The sequence below is a fragment of the Solanum dulcamara genome, chromosome 4 (assembly GCF_947179165.1).
Source record: "Solanum dulcamara chromosome 4, daSolDulc1.2, whole genome shotgun sequence".
Taxonomy (NCBI): domain Eukaryota; kingdom Viridiplantae; phylum Streptophyta; class Magnoliopsida; order Solanales; family Solanaceae; genus Solanum; species Solanum dulcamara.
The window spans coordinates 43,890,282-43,915,940 of record NC_077240.1 but is presented as its reverse complement, the minus strand read 5'-3'; the positions used below and the strand labels follow the sequence as shown (position 1 = coordinate 43,915,940).

Sequence of the window (25,659 nt, the reverse complement as noted above, 5' to 3'; positions counted from 1 at the left end):
AGAGTCATTACAACATTCACTACTAAAGGACTTTTGTCCTCGAAAGTCAATAAATAGAAAAACTAGAAGGCACGAAAAGATGAGCGTACAAGGTCTGCATGCTCTACCAGAATTTCAGAAGTCCTCTCGGATCGAACATGTTACACCCCACACTCTCGAGCTTGGAATGTCTCTTAAGTTCTTTAGACATTATCATGAGAGCCGAATAAGCTACGATACTATCAAATGATTCTAAGGAAAGAAGAATGAGTTACCCCATAGTAGAGAAGGTTGAAAATAGAGTCATAAGAATTCGGAAGGAATTAGAGGCCAAATAAGGAGTCGTAGGACGCGATTTACCTATGTAAGCTACCAACTTAGAGGTTTTACACACTTGAGATATTTGAGTACATACTACGCTTACTTAGCATGGATTACATAGGCACCTAAAATAAGACGAGATTACGAATCCACGAGAAAGGGGAAAAGACAACACGTGAAAGCCAATAGAGGAGCGACACGTGGCATCACCTTAAGCAAGAAGGTGACCCACCTAATTAGGGTCAAGTAGGTGACCCACCTCTTGGTAGGTGGGTCCCACAAGGACACGTGGCAGCCTAGGGGTAAGGCATGGATCCGTGGCCCAATAGGGGCTGGACACGTGTCACCATATGGGAATGACACATGTCACCATATGGGAATGACACGTGTCACCTTCTAGGACCACATATATACATGTATATGTGTCTTATACTTCAGTTATGATCCATTAAACTTCAGCAAAAACTCAAGAACAAAACCCTAGTTTAGAGAGAAACTAGCGATGGCTAGGAGGAAAAAAAAGAGGTAAGTCCCAATTTTGTTCCGTAAATTAATTATCTAGCATATACCACGATGATATGAAGGTATTAGAAGTATAAAATCACGGCTTGGTTCAGCCAAAACGGACAGCAACCAGTCCATACAGTTTCAGCACGCTAAGAAGGGTTCTGAGGCGCGATTTTCGCTAGTTTGGCCAATTTCGGGTAAGATAAGGTTTCTCCTTTAAATTTGGACTTTATGGGGTTGTTATGGAGTGTATTATGTACCTTTTATACTCTGAAACTATGGAAAAATTGTGTGGATGCCCATCAAAAGAAATAATCTAAATTGAAGTTGCCGTAGTTAAATTGTAGTCGAAGTGAGGCGTGGTGTGTTTGGAGGCTACTGCTGGTTGGGAGGTGTGTGTGGTATAAATGTGTTCTAAAATAGGTGTGGAAGTTTCTGGTTGCAGCCACACGATTCCACGCTTCGTACGATTAAAGATTTCGCAAAATAGAAACTAGAAACCCTATTTTGGATATCGTAATTTCGAGCGAGTCGTTCGAGGGTTGTAATGTAATAATGTTGCAAAGTTTTCTATATTTACGAGCTGATGGTTATGTTTTTGGTTGCCTGTAGATATTAGGGACGTGATTGGGAATTCAGATAGGGCACATTATAGGGAAGGTGTTGTCCGATTTTCGTTAACGCCTTAACTAGTTAAGGAACTAGTCGAGAAGGCGAGCAAGGGAATGGGGTTTATGAATACTCTTAAGTAATGTAAGATGCTGAAAGGTATAAAGAGGTTGATGTTCGTATTCATTTCATGTTACCTAGGTTCACGGGACGACAAGGCGACTAGGACAAAGACTAACCCATAACAGGTATGTGAAGCTTTCTTTTGGCATGTTTTTAGCATAAGTAAAGCTATTCTTCTTTATTTTGGCGTGTCTTAGATATAAGTTATAAATGGTTTGTAGATGGAACTTGGGGATAGTTCTATTCATAAATCTCCGAGTACAGTCCATAATTCTTATCCACTTCGTAATGGTAGAACTCCTGTAATAGTTGAGCTATTGCCTTTTTAAGGCTTCTATAGGATAAAAGGTAATATATGTAGAGCCTATTGATTCATGTTCACTTCTAAATGCTAAGGCTCTTAAGGTAGCTGAGCTATCACCCTCAAGCCCTCTATACAAGAAATAGTAACCGGATGTATGGGAAGCATGAACTATAACTCCTATTCATTTCTTAATATCGAAGTTCTTGAAGTAGTTGAACTGCTACCCTCGAGTCCCTATATGATGAATACTAATTGAATGTATGAGCTCCCATGCCTAAGAACTCTATAATGACAAGTGTGTCTGATTGCATAAGCCATTTGGTATTACCTTAATAAAAGCCTAGGACTCTTGAGACTCCGTCGATGTGGCCCCTAATGAATGTTAGAGGATACGTGAGATGATGATAGTTTTGATCCTCAAATGATAATCTATGATGATTGTTATACCGAATCTCAGAGGATAAACTAATTGTATATGGTTCCTCGTTACTTTACTCGTGCAGGCTATTAATACGTCACTCACCATGTTCTATGAAGGGCCGAGCAGGATAAACTCACCTCGTCCCATGAAGGGCTGGGCATGATAAATTTACCGCATCCCATGAAGGGCCGGGCATGATAAATTTACCGTGTCCCATGAAGGGCCAGGCATGATAAATTCACCGCGTCCTATGAAGGGTCGAGCATGATAAATTCACCGCATCCCATGAAGGACTGGGCATGATAAATTTACTGCGTCCCATGAAGGGCCAGACATGATAAATTCACCGCGTCCCATGAAGGGCCGGGCATGATATATGATGAAATGATTATTCACCGCATCCCATGAAGGGTTGGGCATGATATATGATGCAATGATCATTCACCGCGTCCCATGAAGCACCAGGCATGATTATGATGAAACGATTATGATACCGAGTTCACTAGAGGGCCGGGTATAGGGTATGATAAGGTATATGACTGCATATCCTAAGCTGTAGTTACAGTAATCTGTTAACTGTTATACATGTTTTTTGTATCCCCATTTCAGTTGTTGTTTCAGTTATGATATGTTATGCTTTATATACTCAGTACATATATCGTACTGACCCTCCATTCTCCAGGGGGATGTGTTTCATGCCCGCAGGTACAGATGTTCATGTTGGAGATCTGCTAGCTTAGGGTTTCCACTCAGTTATGTTGGACGTGCTCCGCTGTTCCGGAGCCTTACTATTGATGTTGGTCATTGATGTATATGTTTATTTATTTAGAGGTACGGCGGGGGCCCTATCCTGCCATATGATACAGTTATTACTCTTAGAGGTATTTAGATATGTGTATGTGGGTTATTTGTAAGTTTGTTTCAGTTATTCTCATACGACATATTGCAAATATTTTCGTGGTATGGCAGCCTCATCGGCTCACGTGCCCTTTCCTATTATGATACAGGTGAATGAGGCTATAGGTTCCTAAAAAAAAGTTTTTGACCCACTGGGGTTTGTATATAGTATCACATCAAACACGGTTCAACTTAAGGGTAGCTGATAGATTCGTATAAGGGGTCCAAGTCGGACTCCAGTCTAGGCCTACGGGGTTGGGTCGTGACAGAAGTGGTATCAGAGTAGTTCGTCCTTGGAGTATCTACAGACTGTGTCTAGTAGAGTTTTGTTTATCATTGTGTTGTGCACCACATCTATAAACAGGAGGCTACAGGATATTTAGGATGTTACTTTCTTTCATATCTAAGATCATGCAATAGAGCCGAGTCATAGGAAATGACATTCCCTATACTAACATGTGATTTCAGCAGAAGGATAATATCGATAAAAGGTAAGGTGTTTCAATACGATTGATAAATAAAGTTGGAAAAAGTGAAAGGAAAGGTAAACAAGAAAGTGTAACAAGTGCAGTTCGAGTGGACATACGAGGTATGTCCCTTTCCATACTGCTAATTATGGGTGCCCTGTGTGGCTGTGAGATGACATGATATGACTATATATGTGTGCCCTGTGTGGCTGCAATCTGATATGATCTGAATATATACATGTGTGCCCTGTGAGGCACTATTGGTATTTTCTACGTGCAGGTGTTAAGATACTAAGAAATACAAAGGAAACTCTGCCCACTTTTTCCTAGAAATAAGAAGAGAAGGAGATATCGTACTGTAGTATGTCTTGGAAGGTCGTACCCACAACAATAATGAGATTTGATTAAACTACGAGTATGGCTGACCCCGAGAAATGAGTAAATACTGAATTAACGTCAATAGAAACTAGGAGATTAATACTGGTATGGTAAAACAAATTTGGAAAAGACTTATGACCCTAAGAAAATGAATTAGGAAAGACTGATAGATCTAAATAGAATGATATATTAAGGCACCGACTGAATTGGCACATAAGGATAAACTATGACAAGTTATAGTTAAAAGAAGTAACAATATGATGAAGACGAGAGTACAAGGGACAAAGGATGGTGACGAATGTAAAGTATTAATAAGACAGCTTGTGAGACGTTAAGGATAAGACTAACTAAGAAGGGTAAGTAACCCATAGTAAGAATCGTGAAGAAGGTTAAATAGTGTTATACTATGGGATTGAATACGAACAAGATACTATGTGAATATAACGAAGATCGTTATGAGAGTAAGGAAAGCCTAGTAAAGAAGTAATTGAAGGATACGAGGTGATTTAGGAAGAATAGAAGGGCAAATAGTGAACGAATAAGAAGGACTTGCACAACTTTATAGGGAGAGTTTAGAATAAAAGGTCAAAGGGTACGAAAGTGAAAATGAGTGACAAGACAGAATGAATGCCAGAAATGACTGGTATACTAAGAGCAGATAGAGATAAACGAGAGATGTTTTGAAAATGAGAAAGGAAGGTCATGTAAAACTAATGTTTTTCGGAGGATATAGGAGTAACATGGAACTCCTTGTACACAAGAACAAATGGACATAGACAAGAGGAGTGAAAGGATTACCAAGGGAGGCACTCGAGATAGATGTTATTAATTAAGTAGGAGTATCGAACATAGAGGGAAATAGACAGTTATGAACAAGAGGTATAGTACGATAAAGAGGTGATAAGATAAGGTCACTACTACAATGAAGTTGATATAGTTTTAAGTAGGATTAGAAGTGAGCCTTAAGCACACAAAAAAGATGCAAGCTCAGGAGGCATAAAGAAGTATTTGTATACGTGACTCCACCTTGATGATTAGTGAAATCCTGAAAGGAGAGGGAATGTCGATTTGCAGAACAACTGCTGCATTATGAGATTATTAGAAAAATAACTGGTGTCCACTGGAGTAAGGTTAGTCTACTGACAGAGTTTGAAACACAAATCATCAAAGTGTAAGTACTCTCGAGTAGAGAATTTGAACTGATCATGGGCACGAGCCAATTACTGATGGGGATGAATGGAATATGGCTTTGAATGCACTGCTACATTACGGATGCTACTCGAGTACCAACCGCCAGATGAGATTTTATATGATATATTGTGAATACCAAAGCACCATATGGTTGTGCTAGGGGTTCTTATAAGAGCAACCAAATGTATGGATGATCTAACAGAAGATGTGGACATGGTGCAGCATGTTAAAAATATTGGAGTAGAATCATTCACGTGTGAATAGCTGAAAATAAGCGGAGGATGACATGGGTACACCCTAAAAGGGGGGAAGTGGACAAGAGAAGTACAAGCGTAAGAGAAAATCAACCGACGCTATCGTATGTAAATAGGAATGCTTAAACTTTAAACGAGACCCCATAAGGGATAGATGCGATCTTACCCGCACTAATGCACCAGATTCCATCTAAACTCCGAAGTTAAGCATGCTTGGCTGAGAGTAGCACTGGGATGGGTGACCCCCTTGGAAGTGAAAAAGGGAACGAAACAAGTATGAAAAAAAGAGATTATGAGTGCGTGTTAGTACAATGACACATATAGAATAGAGTAAACCAAGAGAAGAAAAGATGATGACTAAAATAGAATGCACTTCATGCAAATAGCACAAGAATAGTTATGCGGCCTACGGACATTGGCATATTAAGAGTAAGATCAAGGGATTACTCGATAAAAAGAAGTCGGTAATAGCAATGTGATGGCCACATTTAGAATTGATTAAGGAAAAGTGTAAGATGGTTCGAGGCAGAACTAGTAAGATATAATCGATATTAAGGAAAAAAGTCATAGTGGAGCCCTGACCTCGACTGAAGGAGGTAAGCCGCTAGTATAGCGACGCTAAGGCATTTTCTGAATTTTTCTAAGTACCTACACACGTTTGTGTAAGAATTACAACATAATGTTTGGTAATAAAATTGGAAAGAAGATCTGAGTAAAAGAGCAAGATAGCATACCTAAGGTGTTACAAGTTGAATTAAGAGGAATGGTATAATAGCTTAAATGAAGTGGAGCATCAGAGGCTTGATAGCTTGTTATGGGGGATGGGAATCCCGACTCGGAAATGGAAGGCAGTTAAGGTAGGTTATAGTCCAAGCTAACCTCATACTCTACGGAAGTACAAGTTTATATGGGTTATGATGGATAAAGCTGCCTATGAGTAGGACCTACTATCCGATTTGAAGCAATATATTCAGTTTTCACAGATTAATGCTCCGCAAGTCTATAAACAACCCTCCCAGAATATTTCCTGAGGAGGAGGTCTATGTAACAGGAAGTTATCCTATGAGGGGCAACTTATTTCCATCCTGGATCGGCAGATTAAAAGGGGTGCGAACTAAGGACGTAGCTTTTGTCAAGGTGTCGTAGAGGAATAAGAATCATGAAGAAATAACTTGGGAAGCTGAAGAGGACATGAAACACAGGTATCCGTACCTATTTCTAAATGTCTACGGGTAAACCCCCACTCCTAGAACTCATATATTAATTACTTGGATGAAAATATATGTGATTGCAATAGAAAGGAATCTCCCTACAATTTGTATAAAGTCTAGGGAAGTTTTATTCAACATTCGGGGACGAATGTTCTAAAGGGGAGAAGAATGTTACACCCCACACTCTCGAGCTCGGAATGTCTCTTAAGTTCTTTAGACATTATCATGTGAGCCGGATAAGTTACGACACTATCAAATGAATCTAAGGAAAGGAGAATGTATTACCCCATAGTAGAGAAGGTTGAAAATAGAGTCATAAGAATTCGGAAGGAATTGGAGGCCAAATAAGGAGTCGTAGGATGCGATTTACCTATGTAAGCTACCAATTTAGAGGTATTACATACTTGAGCTACTTGAGGACATACTAAGCTTACGTAGTATGGATTACATAGGCACCTAAAATAAGACGAGATTACGAACCCACGAGAAAGGGGAAAAGACAACACATGAAAGCCAATGGAGGATCGACACGTGGCATCACCTTAAGCAAGCAGGTGACCCACCTACTTAGGGTCAAGTAGGTGACCCACCTCGTGGTAGGTGGGTCCCACAAAGACACGTGGCAGCTTAGGGGTAAGGCATGGATCCGTGGCCCAATAGGGGTTGGACACGTGTCACCATATGGGGATGACATGTGTCACCTCCTAGAACCACATATATACATGTATATGTGTCTTATACTTCAGTTATGATCCATTAAACTTCAGCAAAAACTCAAGAACAAAATCCTAGTTTAGAGAGAAACTAGCGACGGCTAGGAGGAAAAAAAAGAGGTAAGTCCCGATTTCATTCCATAAATTAATTATCTAGCATATACCATGATGATATGGAGGTATTAGAAGTATAAAATTATGGCTTGGTGCATCCAAAACAGACAGAAACTAGTCCACACAGTTTCAGCACGCTAAGAAGGGTTCTGAGGCGCGATTTTGGCTAGTTTGGCCAATTTCGGGTAAGGTAAGGTTTCTCATTTAAATTTGGACTTTATGGGGTTGTTATTGAGTGTATTATGTACCTTTTATACTCTGAAACTATGGAAAAATTGTGTGGATGCCCATCAAAAGAAATAATCTAAATTGAAGTTGCCGTAGTTAAATTGTAGTCGAAGTGAGGCGTGGTGTGTTTGGACGCTGCTGCTGGTTGGGTGGTGTGTGTTGCAGGATCTAAATGTGTTCTAAAATAGGTGTGGAAGTTTCTGGTTGCAGCCACATGATTCCACTCTTCGTACGATTAAAGATTTCGCAAAATAGAAACTAGAAACCCTATTTTGGATATCGTAATTTCGAGCGAGTCGTTCGAGGGTTGTAATGTAATAATGTTGCAAAGTTTTCTATATATACGAGCTTCTGGTTATGTTGTTGGTTGCCTGTAGATATCAGGGATGTTATTGGGAATTCGGATAGGGTACATTATAGGGGAGGTGCTATCCGATTTTCGTTAACGCCTTAACTAGTTAAGGAACTAGTCGAGAAGACGAGCAAGGGAATGGGGTTTATGAATATTCTTAAGTAATGTAATGCTGAAAGGTCTAAAGAGGTTGATTTTCATATTGATTTCATATTACCTAGGTTCATGGGACGACAAGGCGACCGGGACAAAGACTAACCCATAACAGGTATGTGAAGCTTTCTTTTGGCATGTTTTTGGCATAAGTACGTAAAGCTATTCTTCTTTATTTTGGCATGTCTTAGATATAAGTTATAAATGGTTTGTATATGGAATTTGGGGATAGTTCCATTCATAAATCTCCGAGTACAGTCCATAATTCTTATCCACTTCATAATGGTAGAACTCCTGTAATAGTTGAGCTATTGCCTTTTTAAGGCTTCTATAGGATAAAAGGTAATATATGTAGAGCCTATTGACTCGTGTTCACTTCTAAATGCTAAGGCTCTTAAGGTAGCTGAGCTATCACCCTCAAGCCCTCTATACAAGAAATAGTAATCGGATGCATGGGAAGCATGAACTATAACTCCTATTCATTTCTTAATATCGAAGTTCTTGAAGTAGTTGAACTGCTACCCTCGAGTCCCTATATGATGAATACTAATTGAATGTATGAGCTCCCATGCCTAAGAAATCTATAATGACAAGTGTGTCTGATTGCATAAGCCATTTGGTATTACCTTAATAAAAGCCTAGGAGTCTTGAGACTCCGTCGATGTGGCCCCTAATGGAAGTTAGAGGATACGTGAGACAATGATAGTTTTGATCCTCAAATGATAATCTATGACGATTGTTATACCGAATCTCAGAGGATGAACTAATTGTATATGGTTCCTCGTTACTTTACTCGTGCAAGCTGTTAATATGTCACTCACCGCATCCCATGAAGGGCCGGGCAGGATAAACTCACCGCGTCCCATGAAGGGACAGACATGATAAATTTATCGCATCCCATGAAGGGCCAGGTATGATAAATTCACCGCGTCCCATGAAGGGCCGGGAATGATAAATTCACCGCGTCCCATGAAGGGCCGGGCATGATAAATTTACCACGTCCCATGAAGGGCCGAACATGATAAATTCACCGCGTCCCATGAAGGGTCGGGCATAATATATGATGAAATGATTATTCACCGCGTCCCATGAAGGGACGGGCATGATATATGATGCAATGATCATTCACCGCGTTCCATGAAGGGTCGGGCATGATTATGATGAAACGATTATGATACCGAATTCACTAGAGGGCCAGGTACAGGGTATGATAAGGTATATAACTGCATGTCCTAAGCTGCAGGTACAGTAATCTGTTAACTGTTATACATATTTTCTGTATCCCCATTTTAGTTGTTGTTTCAGTTATGATATGTTATGCTTTATATACTCAGTACATATGTCGTACTGACCCCCGTTCTCTGGGGGGCTGCATTTCATGCCCACAGGTATAGATGTTCATGTTTGAGATCCGCTAGCTTAGGGTTTCCACTCAGCTATGTTGGACGTGCTCCGCTGTTCTGGAGCCTTACTATTGATGTTGGTCATTGATGTATATGTTTATTTATTCAGGGGTACGGCGGGGGCTCTGTCCCGCCATATGATACAGTTATTACTCTTAGAGGTCTTTAGACATGTGTATGTGGGTTATTTGTAAGTTTGTTTCAGTTGTGCTCATACGATATATTGCAAATGTTTTCGTGGTATGGCAGCCTCGTCGGCTCGCATTCGCTTTCCTGTTATAATATAGGTGAATGAGGCTATAGGTTCCTGAAAAAATGTTTTTGACCCACTGGGTTTGTATATAGTATCACATCACACACGGTTCAACTTAAGGGTAGCTGATAGATACGCATAAGGGAGTCCAAGTCGGACCCCGGTCACGGCCTACGGGGTTGGGTCGTGAAAGAACATCACCATCTAAAAATCTAGATAGGATAAGGCCTACCGAATTCAACTCTTTTGCTTCAAAACTAAAAACCAACCACCAACTCTTTCCTTTGATTCCAACTTTCATTTACCTGAACCAAACTCGACTGAACATATCAGACTTATCCAAGATTTTCAATGCCTTATAAATACCATAGAATTAGATGATTACACTGTGAGGAAAGGTGCTAAATAACTCAAAAATCAGATTTTCCTCCTTATGCTCCAAGTCCAACGCCTTTTAGTTGTCAGGACCTATCCATATTGAGCCATATTGAGTCTCTCCAGCATCATCTGTATCTTTCCCGCATAACCACCCTAATGCAAACCTCGAGAGAATAACGTGTTCCACCTGAACCTTGAAAAGTGGCAAAGGCCAATATTAAGAAACTCAGACCAGGGCTAAAGCCCAAAATCCAGTCCCAATGACTTTAGAAATCAACAATCTTGGCTTGAAGCGCAACCTCTTTAAACTGAACAAGCTACTCAAAGGGACGATCATTCCACGGGTGAACAACTAGACTTAGCCCTAACTCCAATGTCTTTTTTTCCAACAAAGAAGCTTCTAGAAAACTGATGCCAGGTGGAAATCTACACCAAAAGTGATAGAAACTAATGGCATGTGCCCACGAAGTACCTCTCAAGTGCAAGTTTGATCTAACCACTCTAATCTAATGGAAACTAAGTCGGTAGTTAGGGAAGAAATGAAGTTAACCTACCAATAATGACCTAAATAGGATCGAATACCCACAACAAACAACAAAAGCTAGTCACAATAGCAAAAGTAATCCTCGCATCCTAAAATATAGCATATAGCTACTGATCCCCTAAATTACTTTGTTCACATCCTGTAGAAGAACCTTCTAAGTAGATTTCCATTCTCCAATTATGGCTAAAGTTCAGAAGCCATCATTGAATGTCACAACATATAACCCATATCAAAAGTCTAACCTCATAAACCATTGACATAACCACTGCAAGACACAGGCAAAACCAAGGCATACACAAAATCACAATGGCTGAGAGTAGTCCTTGTCACATCATAGAACATGCTTACATCTCAGATTTCTAAATAATGATAGTCAAACACCTAGCACACCATATAGAGACAAATTAGATAAACTAAAAAGAGCAACCCATAACTTCGCAACTTTAGGAACTAAGGGTAGGATTAAGGCATAGAAAAAGAATCGATAGGCTCGGTCTACAACAATATCACAGAAGGCTAAACCCCTCTTCACAAAACTCTTTCAGCAATCAATATCTCAACTACTAATCAAATGAAAGGCAAGCAATGATGGCAACCATATAAACCAAACAATCAGGATAGCCTAACAAATTTCTAACTAGATAATGCTAGCCTAGCCATCTATCAAGCAAATATCGACTATAATCAAAGCAAAGCAACTATGCACCAGATAAAGGGAGCTACTTAACCACTACTCGCAAATAAAAACAAGTCAAATTGATCCACTACTAAAAAAAATCACCTACGGGGGATAAACACAGAAACATAACCCAAAATAAGGCATCACAACACTAGAAGATAGACAACCAGTTAAGTAGGCACGTATGTGTATGAAAACCCCCAAATCTACATAACATAAGAAATAAGGGATAAACATAATGAAATTGCACCTATACTATCTATACCTAGAGCTTCAGCCCTCGCCCTGCCTGTAGAAGCATAGAATAAATCGTGTCCAACCTCAAACTGAACATCTAAACTACCATCTGCAACACTTTGGGCACCACTTTTTATCGGAAGTGCCACAACCCCAAGGTATTGACTTGATTGAGATGTTTGCATGTTGGTCCCACATTGGGACACTTTATAGACTAGTGGCCAATCTTCCTACAACGACGACATGCTCCGACAACCCAAGTATGGGGAGTAACATATGCTGGCAATTTCTGAATAACTAACTCACACCTGGGCACTCTCTAGACCAATGGTCAATCTTCCTACAACTGTATTAACCCCGGTGGGGTAAGGCATGGCGTGAAGAACGTGATGGGCTATCATGGCTATATATGCCAAGCTGTGGACCATCTCTAACACCCTGGGAACCACCCCTAGCTGACTGTATTGGGGCTCTAAGGGACCCAAACCTGCTGAGCCTGGTGCCTAAGAAGGCAACTCTTCCGACAATCTATAGCACAGTGTACCAACTTGCCACACTCGTAACATAACCCACCAAACGTGACGTGCTGAGACGGTCTAACTGGAGTAGAATTGCATTTCAAGGTCATTTATCTGAAGTTGTGATCGAAGTCAACTATTCAAACTTCAGAAGCTCTAAAAGAGGAAAACTTGCATAAAAACCAAAAGAACGACTAGTTGATTGAACTGTCATTCCCAGCAAGTCATAAATGACTTGAGGTCACTATAGGAAAGCTTCAAATGGTGAAATCACGAAATGACCTGGAGGGTCATTAATATTTTATTCTTTATTGGAGACAAAAAATATTTAAAGGGAATTTATTTTCCAAAACAAGTCTCCCATAATATGTAATTCTACTTCAGTTCATATTGAATTCCATCAAAAGTTATACCTCTATTTTATTAATTATTTTTTGTATTATATGTATTGAAATATGTTTATAAAATTGTGAATCTGTATTACTTTCACTTGTTTAAGTAGATATTAAAATTTTGATTATTATTAATAAAATTGTCGTATTATGCTAATTTAATTTCATTATAGAATATTATTAACTTATATACTGAATTAGTACTTCTCACATCTTCTTTTTGAATCTTCAAGGTAATATTTATTTTTCTACAAGTAAATTTGTTATATTGATTTTTTATATAAAAAAAAGTATCATAATTTTGAAGAAGTAAAAATGAATAAAAATTATTAATGTAAGGGTAAAATGGGCATTTAAAAAAATTAATTGGCATATAGGAGGGAGAATGTTTATTGTTCAAAGTTAAGGGGAGAGATTGATTTTTAAAGTCAAGTTGGGAGTGAAAAATAATTTTGACCCTTAAGAAACTGATATAACGTAGACTTAGTTATATACACAAGGGGCAATAGTTTGTCATTATCAAAAAGGAGAATTTATTAGATTGTGTAATTGACGATTAGGGAAACAGATGAATGAAATGAGTTTTCTACAATTATGTTCCTCGCAGATAAAGTCCGACTGGGATTAGGAGAAGGTCAACAATGCAAAGTAGAAGAATTAAAGGCATGGATAGAGCACATTTATGAAAAAAGTCGAGCTTGCATAAAGTTTCCTTTCATGGATGAATTCTAAAAGGAAAGATAATCCTTAGATGGAAGGACACCACCATAGAGAAGCAGAAGTCGCACATCTATATAAAGGATGAGGGTTTTACAAAGAACCTTACACACTTACATAGAGAGCTACAAGCAAAACACAATCAAATAAGAGAGGGTTCATATTTGAGAGAGTTTTGACTAAAGATTCAAGTGCAACAGATACAAGAGAAACGAGATTGAAGAACCTATTCTTTAGGCTTATGCTTTATAGTTCTTGAGTCATGTTTTTGTCTGTATTGTTTATTATCGAGTTGTAATCTTTTTCTTTGATAGCTTAGATTATACTTCGAGTTGGGGGCAACTTAAAATTGGATTTAACAATCAAGGGTGATTGTTGATTCATTATAGGAATTAGAGTTTAGTTCCTCGGATTGCAAGATTTGTAATCTAAACTGGTTGAAGGCTCATAGTTTAGTGAAGTTGAGTTAAATCCTATAAAAGTGTAGGTCGTGGAGTTTTTATCCTTTATGAGCCAAAATTTTCCACGATAAAATATTATATTTTTACTTTCTTTACGTAACGTAGTTCGAGCAAACTGTAAAAGAACATATAGAATATAGCTATTCTGTAAGTGTATTAGTGGGTCAGTATTCTAACAATAAACTAAATTAGTTCTTTAATTATCACAGAGGAGGGTAGATCCCTAAATACCAAAAACTAAAATAAAGAGAACAAAAGGTCTTATATGTTGTTCGAAATATGCACCTAAAGTGTGTGCAATATATATGGATTTAGTTCGAATTCATGTGTTGTTCCTGTAATCCAAATTTTCTATACTCATACTTTCCTTTGAGTATAGTAAAGAATAAAATAGAGAAAGGGAAGGAAGGAAAGAGGAAGTTTGGGTGAAGAATATTGTAGGGTTGTTGTTTAAGTTATTCGGGACAACATGATTTATATGTTTTCTTTTTGCTTTGCTTTAGACTCGTAAATTGGATCCTTTGATCATGATACACATATGATTACTTCAATACTAAAATCTTGTTTCTTCTTCACCTATATATCATTTGTTCTTTCATGTTAATACTGTATTATGAAAAATCAAATTATATCTTTTATTCTTTCAGATAAATAAATGTTAATTGAATTAATCATAATCTAAATGAATAAAAGACTTAACAATATAGATATTTAATCATTCATGTTAAAGCTACTCTCTAAGAAATGAAACAATCAAGCGAATAGCTGGACATGTTCATTGGGAATTAGTATATCTGAAAATTTGATTTGCATATGTAATTTAAATTGACCCATAATTTTTTTCATTAAAACATAAAATATCATGTTTAATTTACTTGGAATTGTCAAAATATATAAAGAAAATATTTGTATTAGGTTAACTGATATTATAAAAAAATATTTTAAAACAAATGAAAAATGTTTTTTTTGTCACGAGCGACCTAGCTCGTGGTAAGAAGTTTCTATTGATTCTCATAAATTATATTATGTAAATGAGGAGAAAAAAATTATTTTTGGATTATGTATTAACTGTCGAACTTCACCAACATTAGAGAAAATTCTAGATCAAAGGCAGACACTATACAGAAACGGCTTCAGGTCACATTTTCAATTTTTAGATTTGATGATTTGGTATTTATTTGAATCCACTTGTATAAATTTCTAGTCCTGATACTATTTTGAGTTCGTTGAAATAAGTTATGACATATTATTCATCCAAATTAACCGTTTATTTTCATCCATTAAATATTGAGCAAATCAATTTAGCCTATTTATTAAAGAAAAAATTATGTAAAATAACAAATTAAGGTCCTATATTTATCTGAAATTACAATGGTTTAATTTTTTAAAAATATAATATATCGATAGTTTGAAATTTTATAGCAGATACACTTATTATTCGTGCAAATACAAATAGACAGAGATATTATATGTGCGGATACGCTAGATATAATGTATTTCACTTTTATTACGTACGTGGATATAACGTATACAAATATAGAGAAATTATATACACACGAATACACTTAGTATGCGCATAAATATAGTGTATATCGCTACGTTTAAAATCAAAACGTTGCTACATTTCTTAATTAAACAACTTCTTTCTATGTTTCATAATTAGAAACAAAATTATATCTATATACAAAAAGAATCTCTTAAACTCAACCAAATATAGCTCAATTCGACAACTATCTAGTTGAATTTTAGCGATCCTATGAGTGAAGATGTTATTGAAGAGGACGTTAAGCATATGTTATTAGTAATCTTAATAGTGCGGAGAGGTTGGACATTAGAAATTAGAAAAGTATAAATAGGTTGATAATGGGTAGGCACACCACATGGTGGCCACTAAATTAATGATTTGATTCTATGGTGGAACTCACTAAAGTTACAATTTGACACATTTCCTGTATTTTATATTTATATTAAAATGGAAACGAAATATAATCACTTTTTGATGGAGCTGTCAAACCTATATTATTTGACACTATATAAACTTTATATTTCTTTTGGGATTAAAATATAGATGGGACCAAAACCTAAGGGCCATAGGCCATGTCTACCCATGTGCCCTTGCTAATTGCTACTTCGCTTTATGATTGATCAACAACTTTAATTTGTGGTATTCCACTTTGGTAATGGGGGTTGAATTAGACATCATGATTAAAATTAATGTTGTTAAAATATTTTGTCCATTTATCTTCTTTATCTTTTGTGTGAATGAAGTTTTATCCCCCTCAATTACACATTAATGAGGTGCAGATTTTAACTTTTTTTGCATTAAAATAATCATTCTTATCTTATCTCTTAGTTTTCATTTTTGGATATATGAAATTTAATCCTTTTTTAATAATAGGAAACAGACAGAGAGACAGGAGAAATAAAATAAAAGACTATACCTATTAGACTCAAGGTTCTTATATTTGTTAAAATATTTATAATTATTTTTGTCGAATTTAGGAACAAAAATTTGGTGGACAAGTTAATGCAAATGATGAAAACTTGTGACCTAAACAAAATTTGCCACAATACAATGTTATCATGGCAACTACTTATAAACACTAGCATTCCTATTTATGTACGTACAACTAATAGTTTATTAACTTATTATATCATCTAATGCTTCTTCAACAAGCTAATTAGCTTCTTCTTGTTAAAGACATTAGTTTAGAGAAAATTTCAATTTCAAGTCCAGTATCCAATTTTCATAATCATACATGCGCACTTTAAGTACATTTATGATGTCTTTTTTAAAAAAAATAATTAATTATGATGTCTATTATATTCTCTCCATAATAATACTTATAATAAGTTAACCTTTCCTAGTCCATTTTACAAATTATTTAGGGTCAAAATCTTCCCCCCACCCCCACCCCCACCCCCCTCCCGAAGTTTGGTTTAAAAATCAAACCTCCCCCTCCCCCAAACTTTCAACAATAATCATTTTTCCCTATTTATCCTAATTAATTTTTCAAAATACTTATTTTACCCTTTGTATTTTCAACCTTTGTCTTTTCTCTTTTTTTTTTTTTACTTTTTTAAAATCATGATTTTTTTATTTTTTATTCTAGGTAACAAATTTTCTATTAAAAATAAAAAATATTTTTTCTATTCGAAAAAACTAAAGTAAAAAAATCTTAATTGAATATATAAATTATTGACGTTCTATAATGAAATAAATGAGTAGAGTAAAAAGTAAATATTTTAATAATAATCAAAACTCTAATGTATACTATTTATCTTTCTTAATCTAAGTATTTATAGATTTTTATTTAAGCACATTAAAATTATAAGTAGAACAATTTTTTTATCGGTTTTTCATTAAAATTTATGTTATTATTTATGATTATTATTTTAATATTACATGCATTTAATATGTATATGTATATAAATGCATGTTTCAATTCTCTCTTATTCTTAAATGTCTGAATAGATAAATAATTTTTTTTGTCAATAAAGAAGTTTTTTAAAAATAAAAAATAAAAAATTACTTACAATACAAATAGATAATCTTTTAATTTTTTTTATAGGATATACTTTTATTTTTATTAATATTTTTATATCATTTTTGAAATATATTTTAAAGATATTGTACTGATGAAAAATAGAAAATCAAGGTTAAAATAGATACTTCATGAGATAAAAGGAGAAAAATGATTATTGTTGAAAGTTGGAGAAAATTAATTTTTAAACCAAACTTCGGAAAAAATGATTTTGACCCAATTATTTACTGCCTCTAATTAAACTCATCGCAAGTAAAAGAGCATATTCTTCTTAGGTAACCTATACAACATTGAAAGGAACGTTTTTCAAATGGCACCATGTTAAATGTGGCAACTTACACTTCAAAAGATCAAACAAGTATAAGAGAGGACAATTTGAAATATACGTCAAAAGGCTCAATGACATAGAAGTAGTCTCTACTGGTTTGGTGTGCCCATTATATGACATTCTCCAACTCTATATTTAATGCTTGTCATTATTCCTTATCGGAAAAATTAGTGAATTAGTCAAAATTATCAACTTATTTAGTGAAAAATGACTATAATTTTAAAAAATTATTAATAATAGTTATATTATATTTTTATAACAAATTAAAAGTATCCCAATTTAGTTCCTAATTTTTCTCAACTTATTATCCACACGTTTTAAAAAAAACAACTAATTGTAAAGTCACCCTCGTTTCTCTCTTCTCTCTCTTAGTGGTCGCCTTTATTTTCCCCATTCCCTCTTCTTTCTAATTTTTTTTTGATTCCCGCTTATCTCTCTTCCTTCTTCTCTGTTTTTTTCCTTCAAAATTTCCAAAATCTCTCTCCAAAAGAATTCCACTAATTAAGGTAATAAAATATTCATATATATCTTGGTAGATTTATATTGACTTGTATTTTGCTGTGATTTTTTGATATTCATATTTTATCTACAATATTAGAATGTATTCAATCCCAATGTATGTCATTTAATTAGTTATAGTAATTTGTGTCTTTTAAATTTGTATTTTTTTTAATAGTAATTGTATCCTTTGATTATATTTATAGTTTAATCGAAAATGATATCTTTTATCTACCATTTATTTTATATTTATCATTTAATATTGTTTATTTTTCATGCAACTTGCATTTCAATGCATTTTTGTATCATTTCTGAATTTTTATAGACAAGTAAATCTGTATTCTATTCTACTAGATTTATATTTCATTCCATTTTTGTTTCCTTTCTGAATATTTTATAGGCAAGTAGATCTGTATTCCAATCTACCTGATTTGTATTTCATTGATTTTTGTATTTTTTCTGAATATTTATAGGCTAGTAGATCTATATTCTATTCAACTTGATTTGTATCTCATTTCATTTTTTGTATCTTTTCTGACTATGGTCTAATTTTTTATCATTAGACCACTTTTTATTTTTTGTATCATTTTCTCAAGTTATATTCATTTCTATAAGAATGCTTGTTGTGTTTTTCAAAATGTATTCCTATTTAATTTGTATAAAAGTAATGTTGCAATATGTGTCAAGCATAACAAGTCGATACAAGTCAGTGGTGCATTGCTATCTTCGATCTTATACTTCAGCTTCATGCAATTGCATCTCAAATCAACATCAATTTGTTTAGCAACTTCTTCCATTAAATCTCGAAATATTGCATACTCTTTCACCATAATAGCCTCTATTGTGTAATTAACATAGCAATTATCTTCATTCCATCTCTCAGAATGCATGGTCAGAAGACTAACGCTCTCCATATTTAATTATATTATTAAAAAAAGATATTTCAATAAGACAAAAAAAATGCATTCCAATCAGACACAAACACATTGTATTCCAAAATCATTAATACATAAATATTCAAAATCATTCAACTATTTAGTCATAATCAAATATCAGATTAGCAAACTAATTCTATTCAATAAAAAGAAGGTTTCAAATAAAAAGTACCTCAATAACATTATAGTCCCAAACAAAGTGGATACAATCAACTTTTACCCCCGAAATCATTAATATATAAATACTCAATACGATTCAATAGTCAAATTGTATCCCTACTATACACTGCACATTTCATTAGTATCCATAAGTTAAATTGTTTCTATTATCATCAAATTTATATTCAAATTGGGATACAAATTTTGTATCAAAAAAAATCAGGTTTTAAGATGCATATCAAAATGTATATATATTACATTATATTTCAAAATTTATATAATTCAATCAGTTCGTATTTCAAAATCAATCAAAATACAAATTTCTAACAAAAATACAGAAAATATAATTTGTATTTTATTCACCACTGGTTTGTACTCAAAATCATACCAAAACCAAAATTTTCTAGCAAAATAAGATTTCAAATCAAGTCTGAAAATACTCTTTGATATGATCAGAAAAAATTCATCGATATCATGCATTCACAACGAATTGAATTCGGAATAACACATTAAAATCGTATTTGAATTCGAAACAAAATTAATTTTTGAAACAAATTTGATTTTGAAATACCGAAATGTTATTAGAACGAATACGAACAGTCCGAATCCATCTCCTTTTTGTAGCCACAAATTTTACCAAACGAATTGCATTTAAAAAGAATTGAAGATCGTTAATGGAGGATGAGGAAGAAGATTGAAGCTCATTAATGGAGGAAGAGAGAAAACTGATAATTTAATTCGCTAGTTTGGATCTCCTAGTGAGTAACGTAATTAACATTTATCATATTTGAAAGATATTCTTCCATAAATTTCTTCAATCTATTTTTTAATTACTTGTATTCTATAAAGTAAAAAAAATACAAAAAGTCTTGAAATAGCAAGTCAAATTATTGGCATTTTCAATAAATATTAAAATATAGTTAGAGAGTCTTACTAAATACTAAAATATTGTTGTTTTGAAAATTTCCTCTTCCTTATATACCTAAACAATCCTACTTCCAATTAAATTTAGTTTCACTATTGGGTATGGATGTATGTAAAACAATCACTAAAATGTCAAAAAAATATTAAATGTTGAATTTAATATTTTATATATAATTGGATTATTGGAATTGAAAGCTTTAATTAGCAGCGATGTATCTCGATAAGTTTTATGGTTCTAAATTTAGCGACGGAATCAAAAATTAAATTTAATGAGTTCACCTTTTGAGATTGTTAGCATTTTGTAGTAATAGGAGAAAATTTAATAAATAGCATATTTAAGAGTGAGTATTACTAGCCCTACACATGACTTTCTAGTTTTCAATACATGACATTAGATTTCTAACAATATTTAACAAATAATAAAGAGGAATTTTCGCATATAGCCACTCAAAAATACCTTAATTATGCTCCATAGCTATAGTTTAGGTAATTACATTTTGTAGCTATAGCTATAACAATGTTTGTATAATTCGCTATACAATTCGCAGTTTTTATATAGTGTTTGTATAATTCGCTATACAACTCGCAGTTTTTGTATAGCCTTTGTATATTTCGCTATACAATTCGTGTATATTGTTCGTATAATTCGTTATACAATTCGCAGTGTTTGTATATTTTGGTATACAATTCGCGCACAATATTTGTATAATCTTGCACATCATTTGTATAGTCACGCACAACGTTTGTATAATCGTGCGAAATATATAAAATTTAAACTGTATTATAGCTAGATGTTAGTGGTGAGCCGTAATTAATTCAAACTATAGCTATGTTAGCTAATTAACTAGTATATGTTTGCCTATTCGTGTAATTTTCCCAATAATAATAAATTAATTAAAAATAAAAACAAAAAATTAATTAAAATAATTCTTAGTCAATTAATTAACAATATCTTTTTCTTAAATATGTCAATCCCATGATTTTCTCTTAATTAGTTCGTCATTATATTGGTTGTTATCATTCTCCCATTTAATAGTATCAATCTCCTATTTTGACTCTTCCTTCATTTTTTTCATTTGTTAATTTTGTTATAAAAAAACATTAGGTAGTTGGGATTCTATGGAAAAAGAATTTACTGCTTAAAAATTGATGTCTTTTAAAGTTTTTTTTTTATTTGAGAATCATTTTTTTTTGAAAAATAATAAGTATTTTTATTTCTAAAGTCTGTTTTGTTTTCGAAATATGTATTATCTTGTAATCTTTTTTTTAGACAAATAATTTTTTTTGTATGAATATGCATAAAATTGGCAATGAATTTCTATTTGAAAATACTCCATAATTTACAATTAGCATCTTATATATACAAATTTTATAAATTAAAAATATATTAAAAAAATCATTTAAATAAATCAAGTTTACTAGTTTGTATATAATTTTTATACCGAATAAAATGAGTATATCTTGTTAAATACTAATTCACACGATATATTCAAAAAAAGTGTCATTTTCAGTATGTAATGAGTATATAATTTATTTTTTTAAGATTAACTTTAACTAATGCTATTGAGATCAGTTGATATATCTACATTAAATAACAATTTTTTTAATAACATATTGACTTCAATTTAAATGACAAATCACTAAAATATTTAAAATGCATAAATAAAGTGATCATTTAGTGTATGAAATGAGTGTACAATCTGATTGTGTCGATTTTTAGTGAACATGTTTAGAAACTGAACTCGAAATACCTTATTAAAATTTAAAAACTATAAACTTTTTTCATAGTTCGTGAATAATTAACTAAATGGAAGGAGTAAATTAACTTTATATAAACTTACTAATGGATATCAATTTTTATATACTTTCTAAACACTAGGTAAAGTTATGATAATTCACAAATTTATTGGAGCATCAAATTTCGTACTTATTTCATAGATAGTAAAATACTTATACTTACTATTACTAATATCAATTTTTATACACTTTCTAAACACTAATAAAAAATATAATGGTCCGCAAATTTATTAGAACATTAAATTTCATATCTATTTCACACAATAAAATTCTTATATATATATATATATATATATATATATATATATATATATATATATATATCAAACTAAATATACTAATTGATACAAACTTTTAGTGTCGGTATGACGATGAGCATATCAGAGGAGAGTGGAAAACCTCGAAAAGTGTAGGTGGTTAGTTTGAGATCAAATATCAACTAACCACAGATGTGGACAGTTTTAGTAACTGTCATCTTTTTCCAGTCCTTTTAGCTGATTCTGATTCACACACATCACAAAATTGTGTATATCTATCTCATTAGAAACCTCAACAAAACAGATTATAGTCAGTACCATAGGGTTTGATAGTTAAGTTATTGAAGCTATGATCGATTAATCTATTAGGAGTAGTACACAAATTTAATTATATGGGGAGAGAGGCAATTATTTCACTAAAGAAGGCATATTGGCCTGTGAAATGTAAAAGATTTTTAAAGTCAGAAATGATAGTTATCCAAAGGGAGAGAGGCACATGGGAATCTGAATTGATGTTATTACTTCTTTTCTTTCTTTTTTCATACCTAAATATGATTAGTCCAAGTGGAAATCGTTACTTTTTATCTCAAGTACTATAGGGGTCCATTTGAATGAAAGGATTTGGTCATGTGTGCATTTCAAACTCGTAAATGCGAATCCTTTACACCTGTTCTATTATATCGAAAAGAAGTTTAAATGGAAAAATCAAACTCAAATCATAATATCATTTCAACAATATTTTACCAGTAATACAATTCAAATGACACTTGAAAAGGCTCCACTATCAAAGTTGATCCTCAGTGAAATGCAATAATTGCACAAAAGATTACTCCAACTGGAAACCATATTACAAATCCTATCGTAAGTAATGAAGAAATATCGTCTTCTTTTCTATTATTATACACATAAAACATATATGGCTCATTATAAAAGAAAGACAAGTTTCATAATTCATTGAAATAAAGTTTCTATTCAGTGAACCAGCATATTTTCCATGTTTCTCGAGATTTCTCAAAGTCATATTAGTTGCACAAGCAAGTTCATTCTGTGTTAGCAGTACTATTGAATATTAGGTCAGAAAGTCAGATGCCTCACATGCGCCAAGGCCGGACCCATTTACTAAAAAGGACAAGAAGCCTCATGTTGCTCATAAATTCATTTGTCCTGTTTACAACTTTACCCCACCATGTTCTATCAAAACTACTTACATAACAATTACATACAGATGGTTCCTGAGAGTGCCTATGGTACAAAATACAAATTTTTATCTTCTTGGTTGTCCTCCTCACTGAAAATGACAGTTCAGTTACCTTACTACCTGAGTTATGGATGTGTCATCTTCCTAGCACTAGCTGACTTTCAACTCTCCAATTTGCTTAAATTTGACAACAACCAAATAGTACATTGAACTCAATCTTTAAATACTATTTGTATTTGACACTCCAGAAAATCAGAATCGATCTAACCATAGATGTTTACATTCAATAGGCTTATACCACCAAAAAGATACATGTACTTGTAAAAGATGATACCATTACAGAACAATCGTGCATGAACAGAGCTCAGCTATGCATATACACATTTTTTTTATATCAGATTTTGGCCTAATGTAATCAAAATCAATGAGTCAATCAACTATCTCTCAGTTCCAAATTAATTAGGATAGATTTCATTCTAAATCCATTTCACACCCAGCAAAATTATTAGTGCCTTATATAACTGATAATCCAATTACTAAAATTTTCCCAATACTTGAAAAGGAAGAAGAAATATATGTAACAGAGGAATATTCATAGAAAGGGAGAGAAGAAAATAGATAAAATAGAATAGCAAGAAAACGATAAATCTTCAACTAGGGGGAGGTCGGTTCGAGCTGAGCAGATCAAGAGGAGCAGTAGTACTAGAGGAAGCGCCAGAAAGGAGATCAGCTAGAGCGCTCATCGCTCGAATTTGCATCTCAAGAGCTGCTATGTAATCAGTAGCTTCATCTAGAATCACCGGCAGCGGTTGTTTCCGGCAACCAGGAACAAGCCGTCCCAAAACTCGAGCCTTTTTCTGAAAAGCCGGTAGATTCTTCGTTTTCAGCTTCAAAATCCCCACTCTCGGCTTCCTAGGTAACCGGCTGGTACAGGAAGCCGCCATTTTCTGCCGCTTAGCGTGTTTCTTCATGAACTTGAGCTTGAGCCGGTTCGTAAGTATAGCTCGGCTCCACCTGGATCGTCCTTTGGCAGTAACGGCAAGGACTCTGTCAGCAACTTCGCGTACGGCTCGGCCGCCTTTTGGCACCGGCACCGATGGAGTCGTCGCCGCTGGTGAACTGATCCGCACTTCACGGAGTGCTTTGAGTAGTTTTGAAGAGTAAACTTGCTGTTGAGCTTGTGTTTTCCATTCAGTAGTATTACTCGGAGTTTCGCTGTTACTGTTATTGCTGTTAATGTTTTGAGTTCGATTTCTCAAACTTTTCTTATTCTTTTTTCTCCTTGATATTACTCTGTCAGAGGACGTTACAGGATTCGAGATCACCGTTGAAGACATCTCTACAACCATTGGTTCCATCAGATTCAGTTAAAATCGAATCAAATTTAGAACCGAATCGATTGAATCACTATCCAATTTGAGGTCTGGAGAAGAAGACGATGGATGACCTGTAGATTCAGTCACATGAATAGACAGATATAAAAAAGGAAGGCACTCAAACCAATTCAGATTCAAAGACAGATTCTGAAGAAAATAAGAACGAATCAATAAAATTCGAGTCAGATTCGTAATTAGCTGAAAAACTAAACACAGATAATTACGATTAACACAAAAAAACACATCACAATGCAACAGATCACTTGTTAAATGCATTTTAAAGGAAGAATGAACTGTTAAAGCCGCTGATTATTACCTGATGATGAAGAAGAAGAGCAGGATTACAACTGGGAAATTATTTCTTCGGATTGATTAATCGGAGAGAGAGAGAGAGAGAGATTTAAGGAGTGGAGGGAGGGGGGGACGGTGAAGGAAATGGGCAAATTAAGGGGAATCACGGGAAAGCACGCATTGGCCCTCTTTAAAAAGAAGCATGTATGTGGGCGTGTTTATTTCTTTTTTCCTTTTTCTTTTTACTTTTTTCCTCCACACATATTTACCCCGGAAGTAACTTTGTTTAGTCTAATTTTTATCATAAGCATTAATTGATAATTCGTAAAATAATAATCGGTTTAAGCTACATTGATAGTATTTAAAAATGATTATTATTGTGAGAGAAATATCAAAAACACACATGAACTATCGACAGGCTTAAAAACACTCATCAACTTGATGAACTAAGCTTAAATACACCCCTTAACTTGGCACATGGCCTAACAAGTGCCTACAAGCGCGTGAAAAGGTAAGAAAATGTCAAATCAGCCTTATTTTTTTTTAG

General features: G+C 34.1%; 1 protein-coding gene across 1 annotated transcript; it reads right to left on the bottom strand.

The window, feature by feature from the left end:
- Positions 1–23,695: 23,695 nt before the first annotated feature.
- On the bottom strand, positions 23,696–25,307 carry LOC129887388 (transcription factor bHLH148-like). Its single transcript, XM_055962468.1, has 2 exons — positions 25,138–25,307; positions 23,696–24,892 (listed from the first exon to the last, which is right to left on the bottom strand). Exon 2 carries the CDS (start codon positions 24,801–24,803, stop codon positions 24,096–24,098), a length of 708 nt encoding a protein of 235 aa, XP_055818443.1. The 5' UTR covers positions 24,804–24,892; positions 25,138–25,307; the 3' UTR covers positions 23,696–24,095.
- Positions 25,308–25,659: the final 352 nt, after the last annotated feature.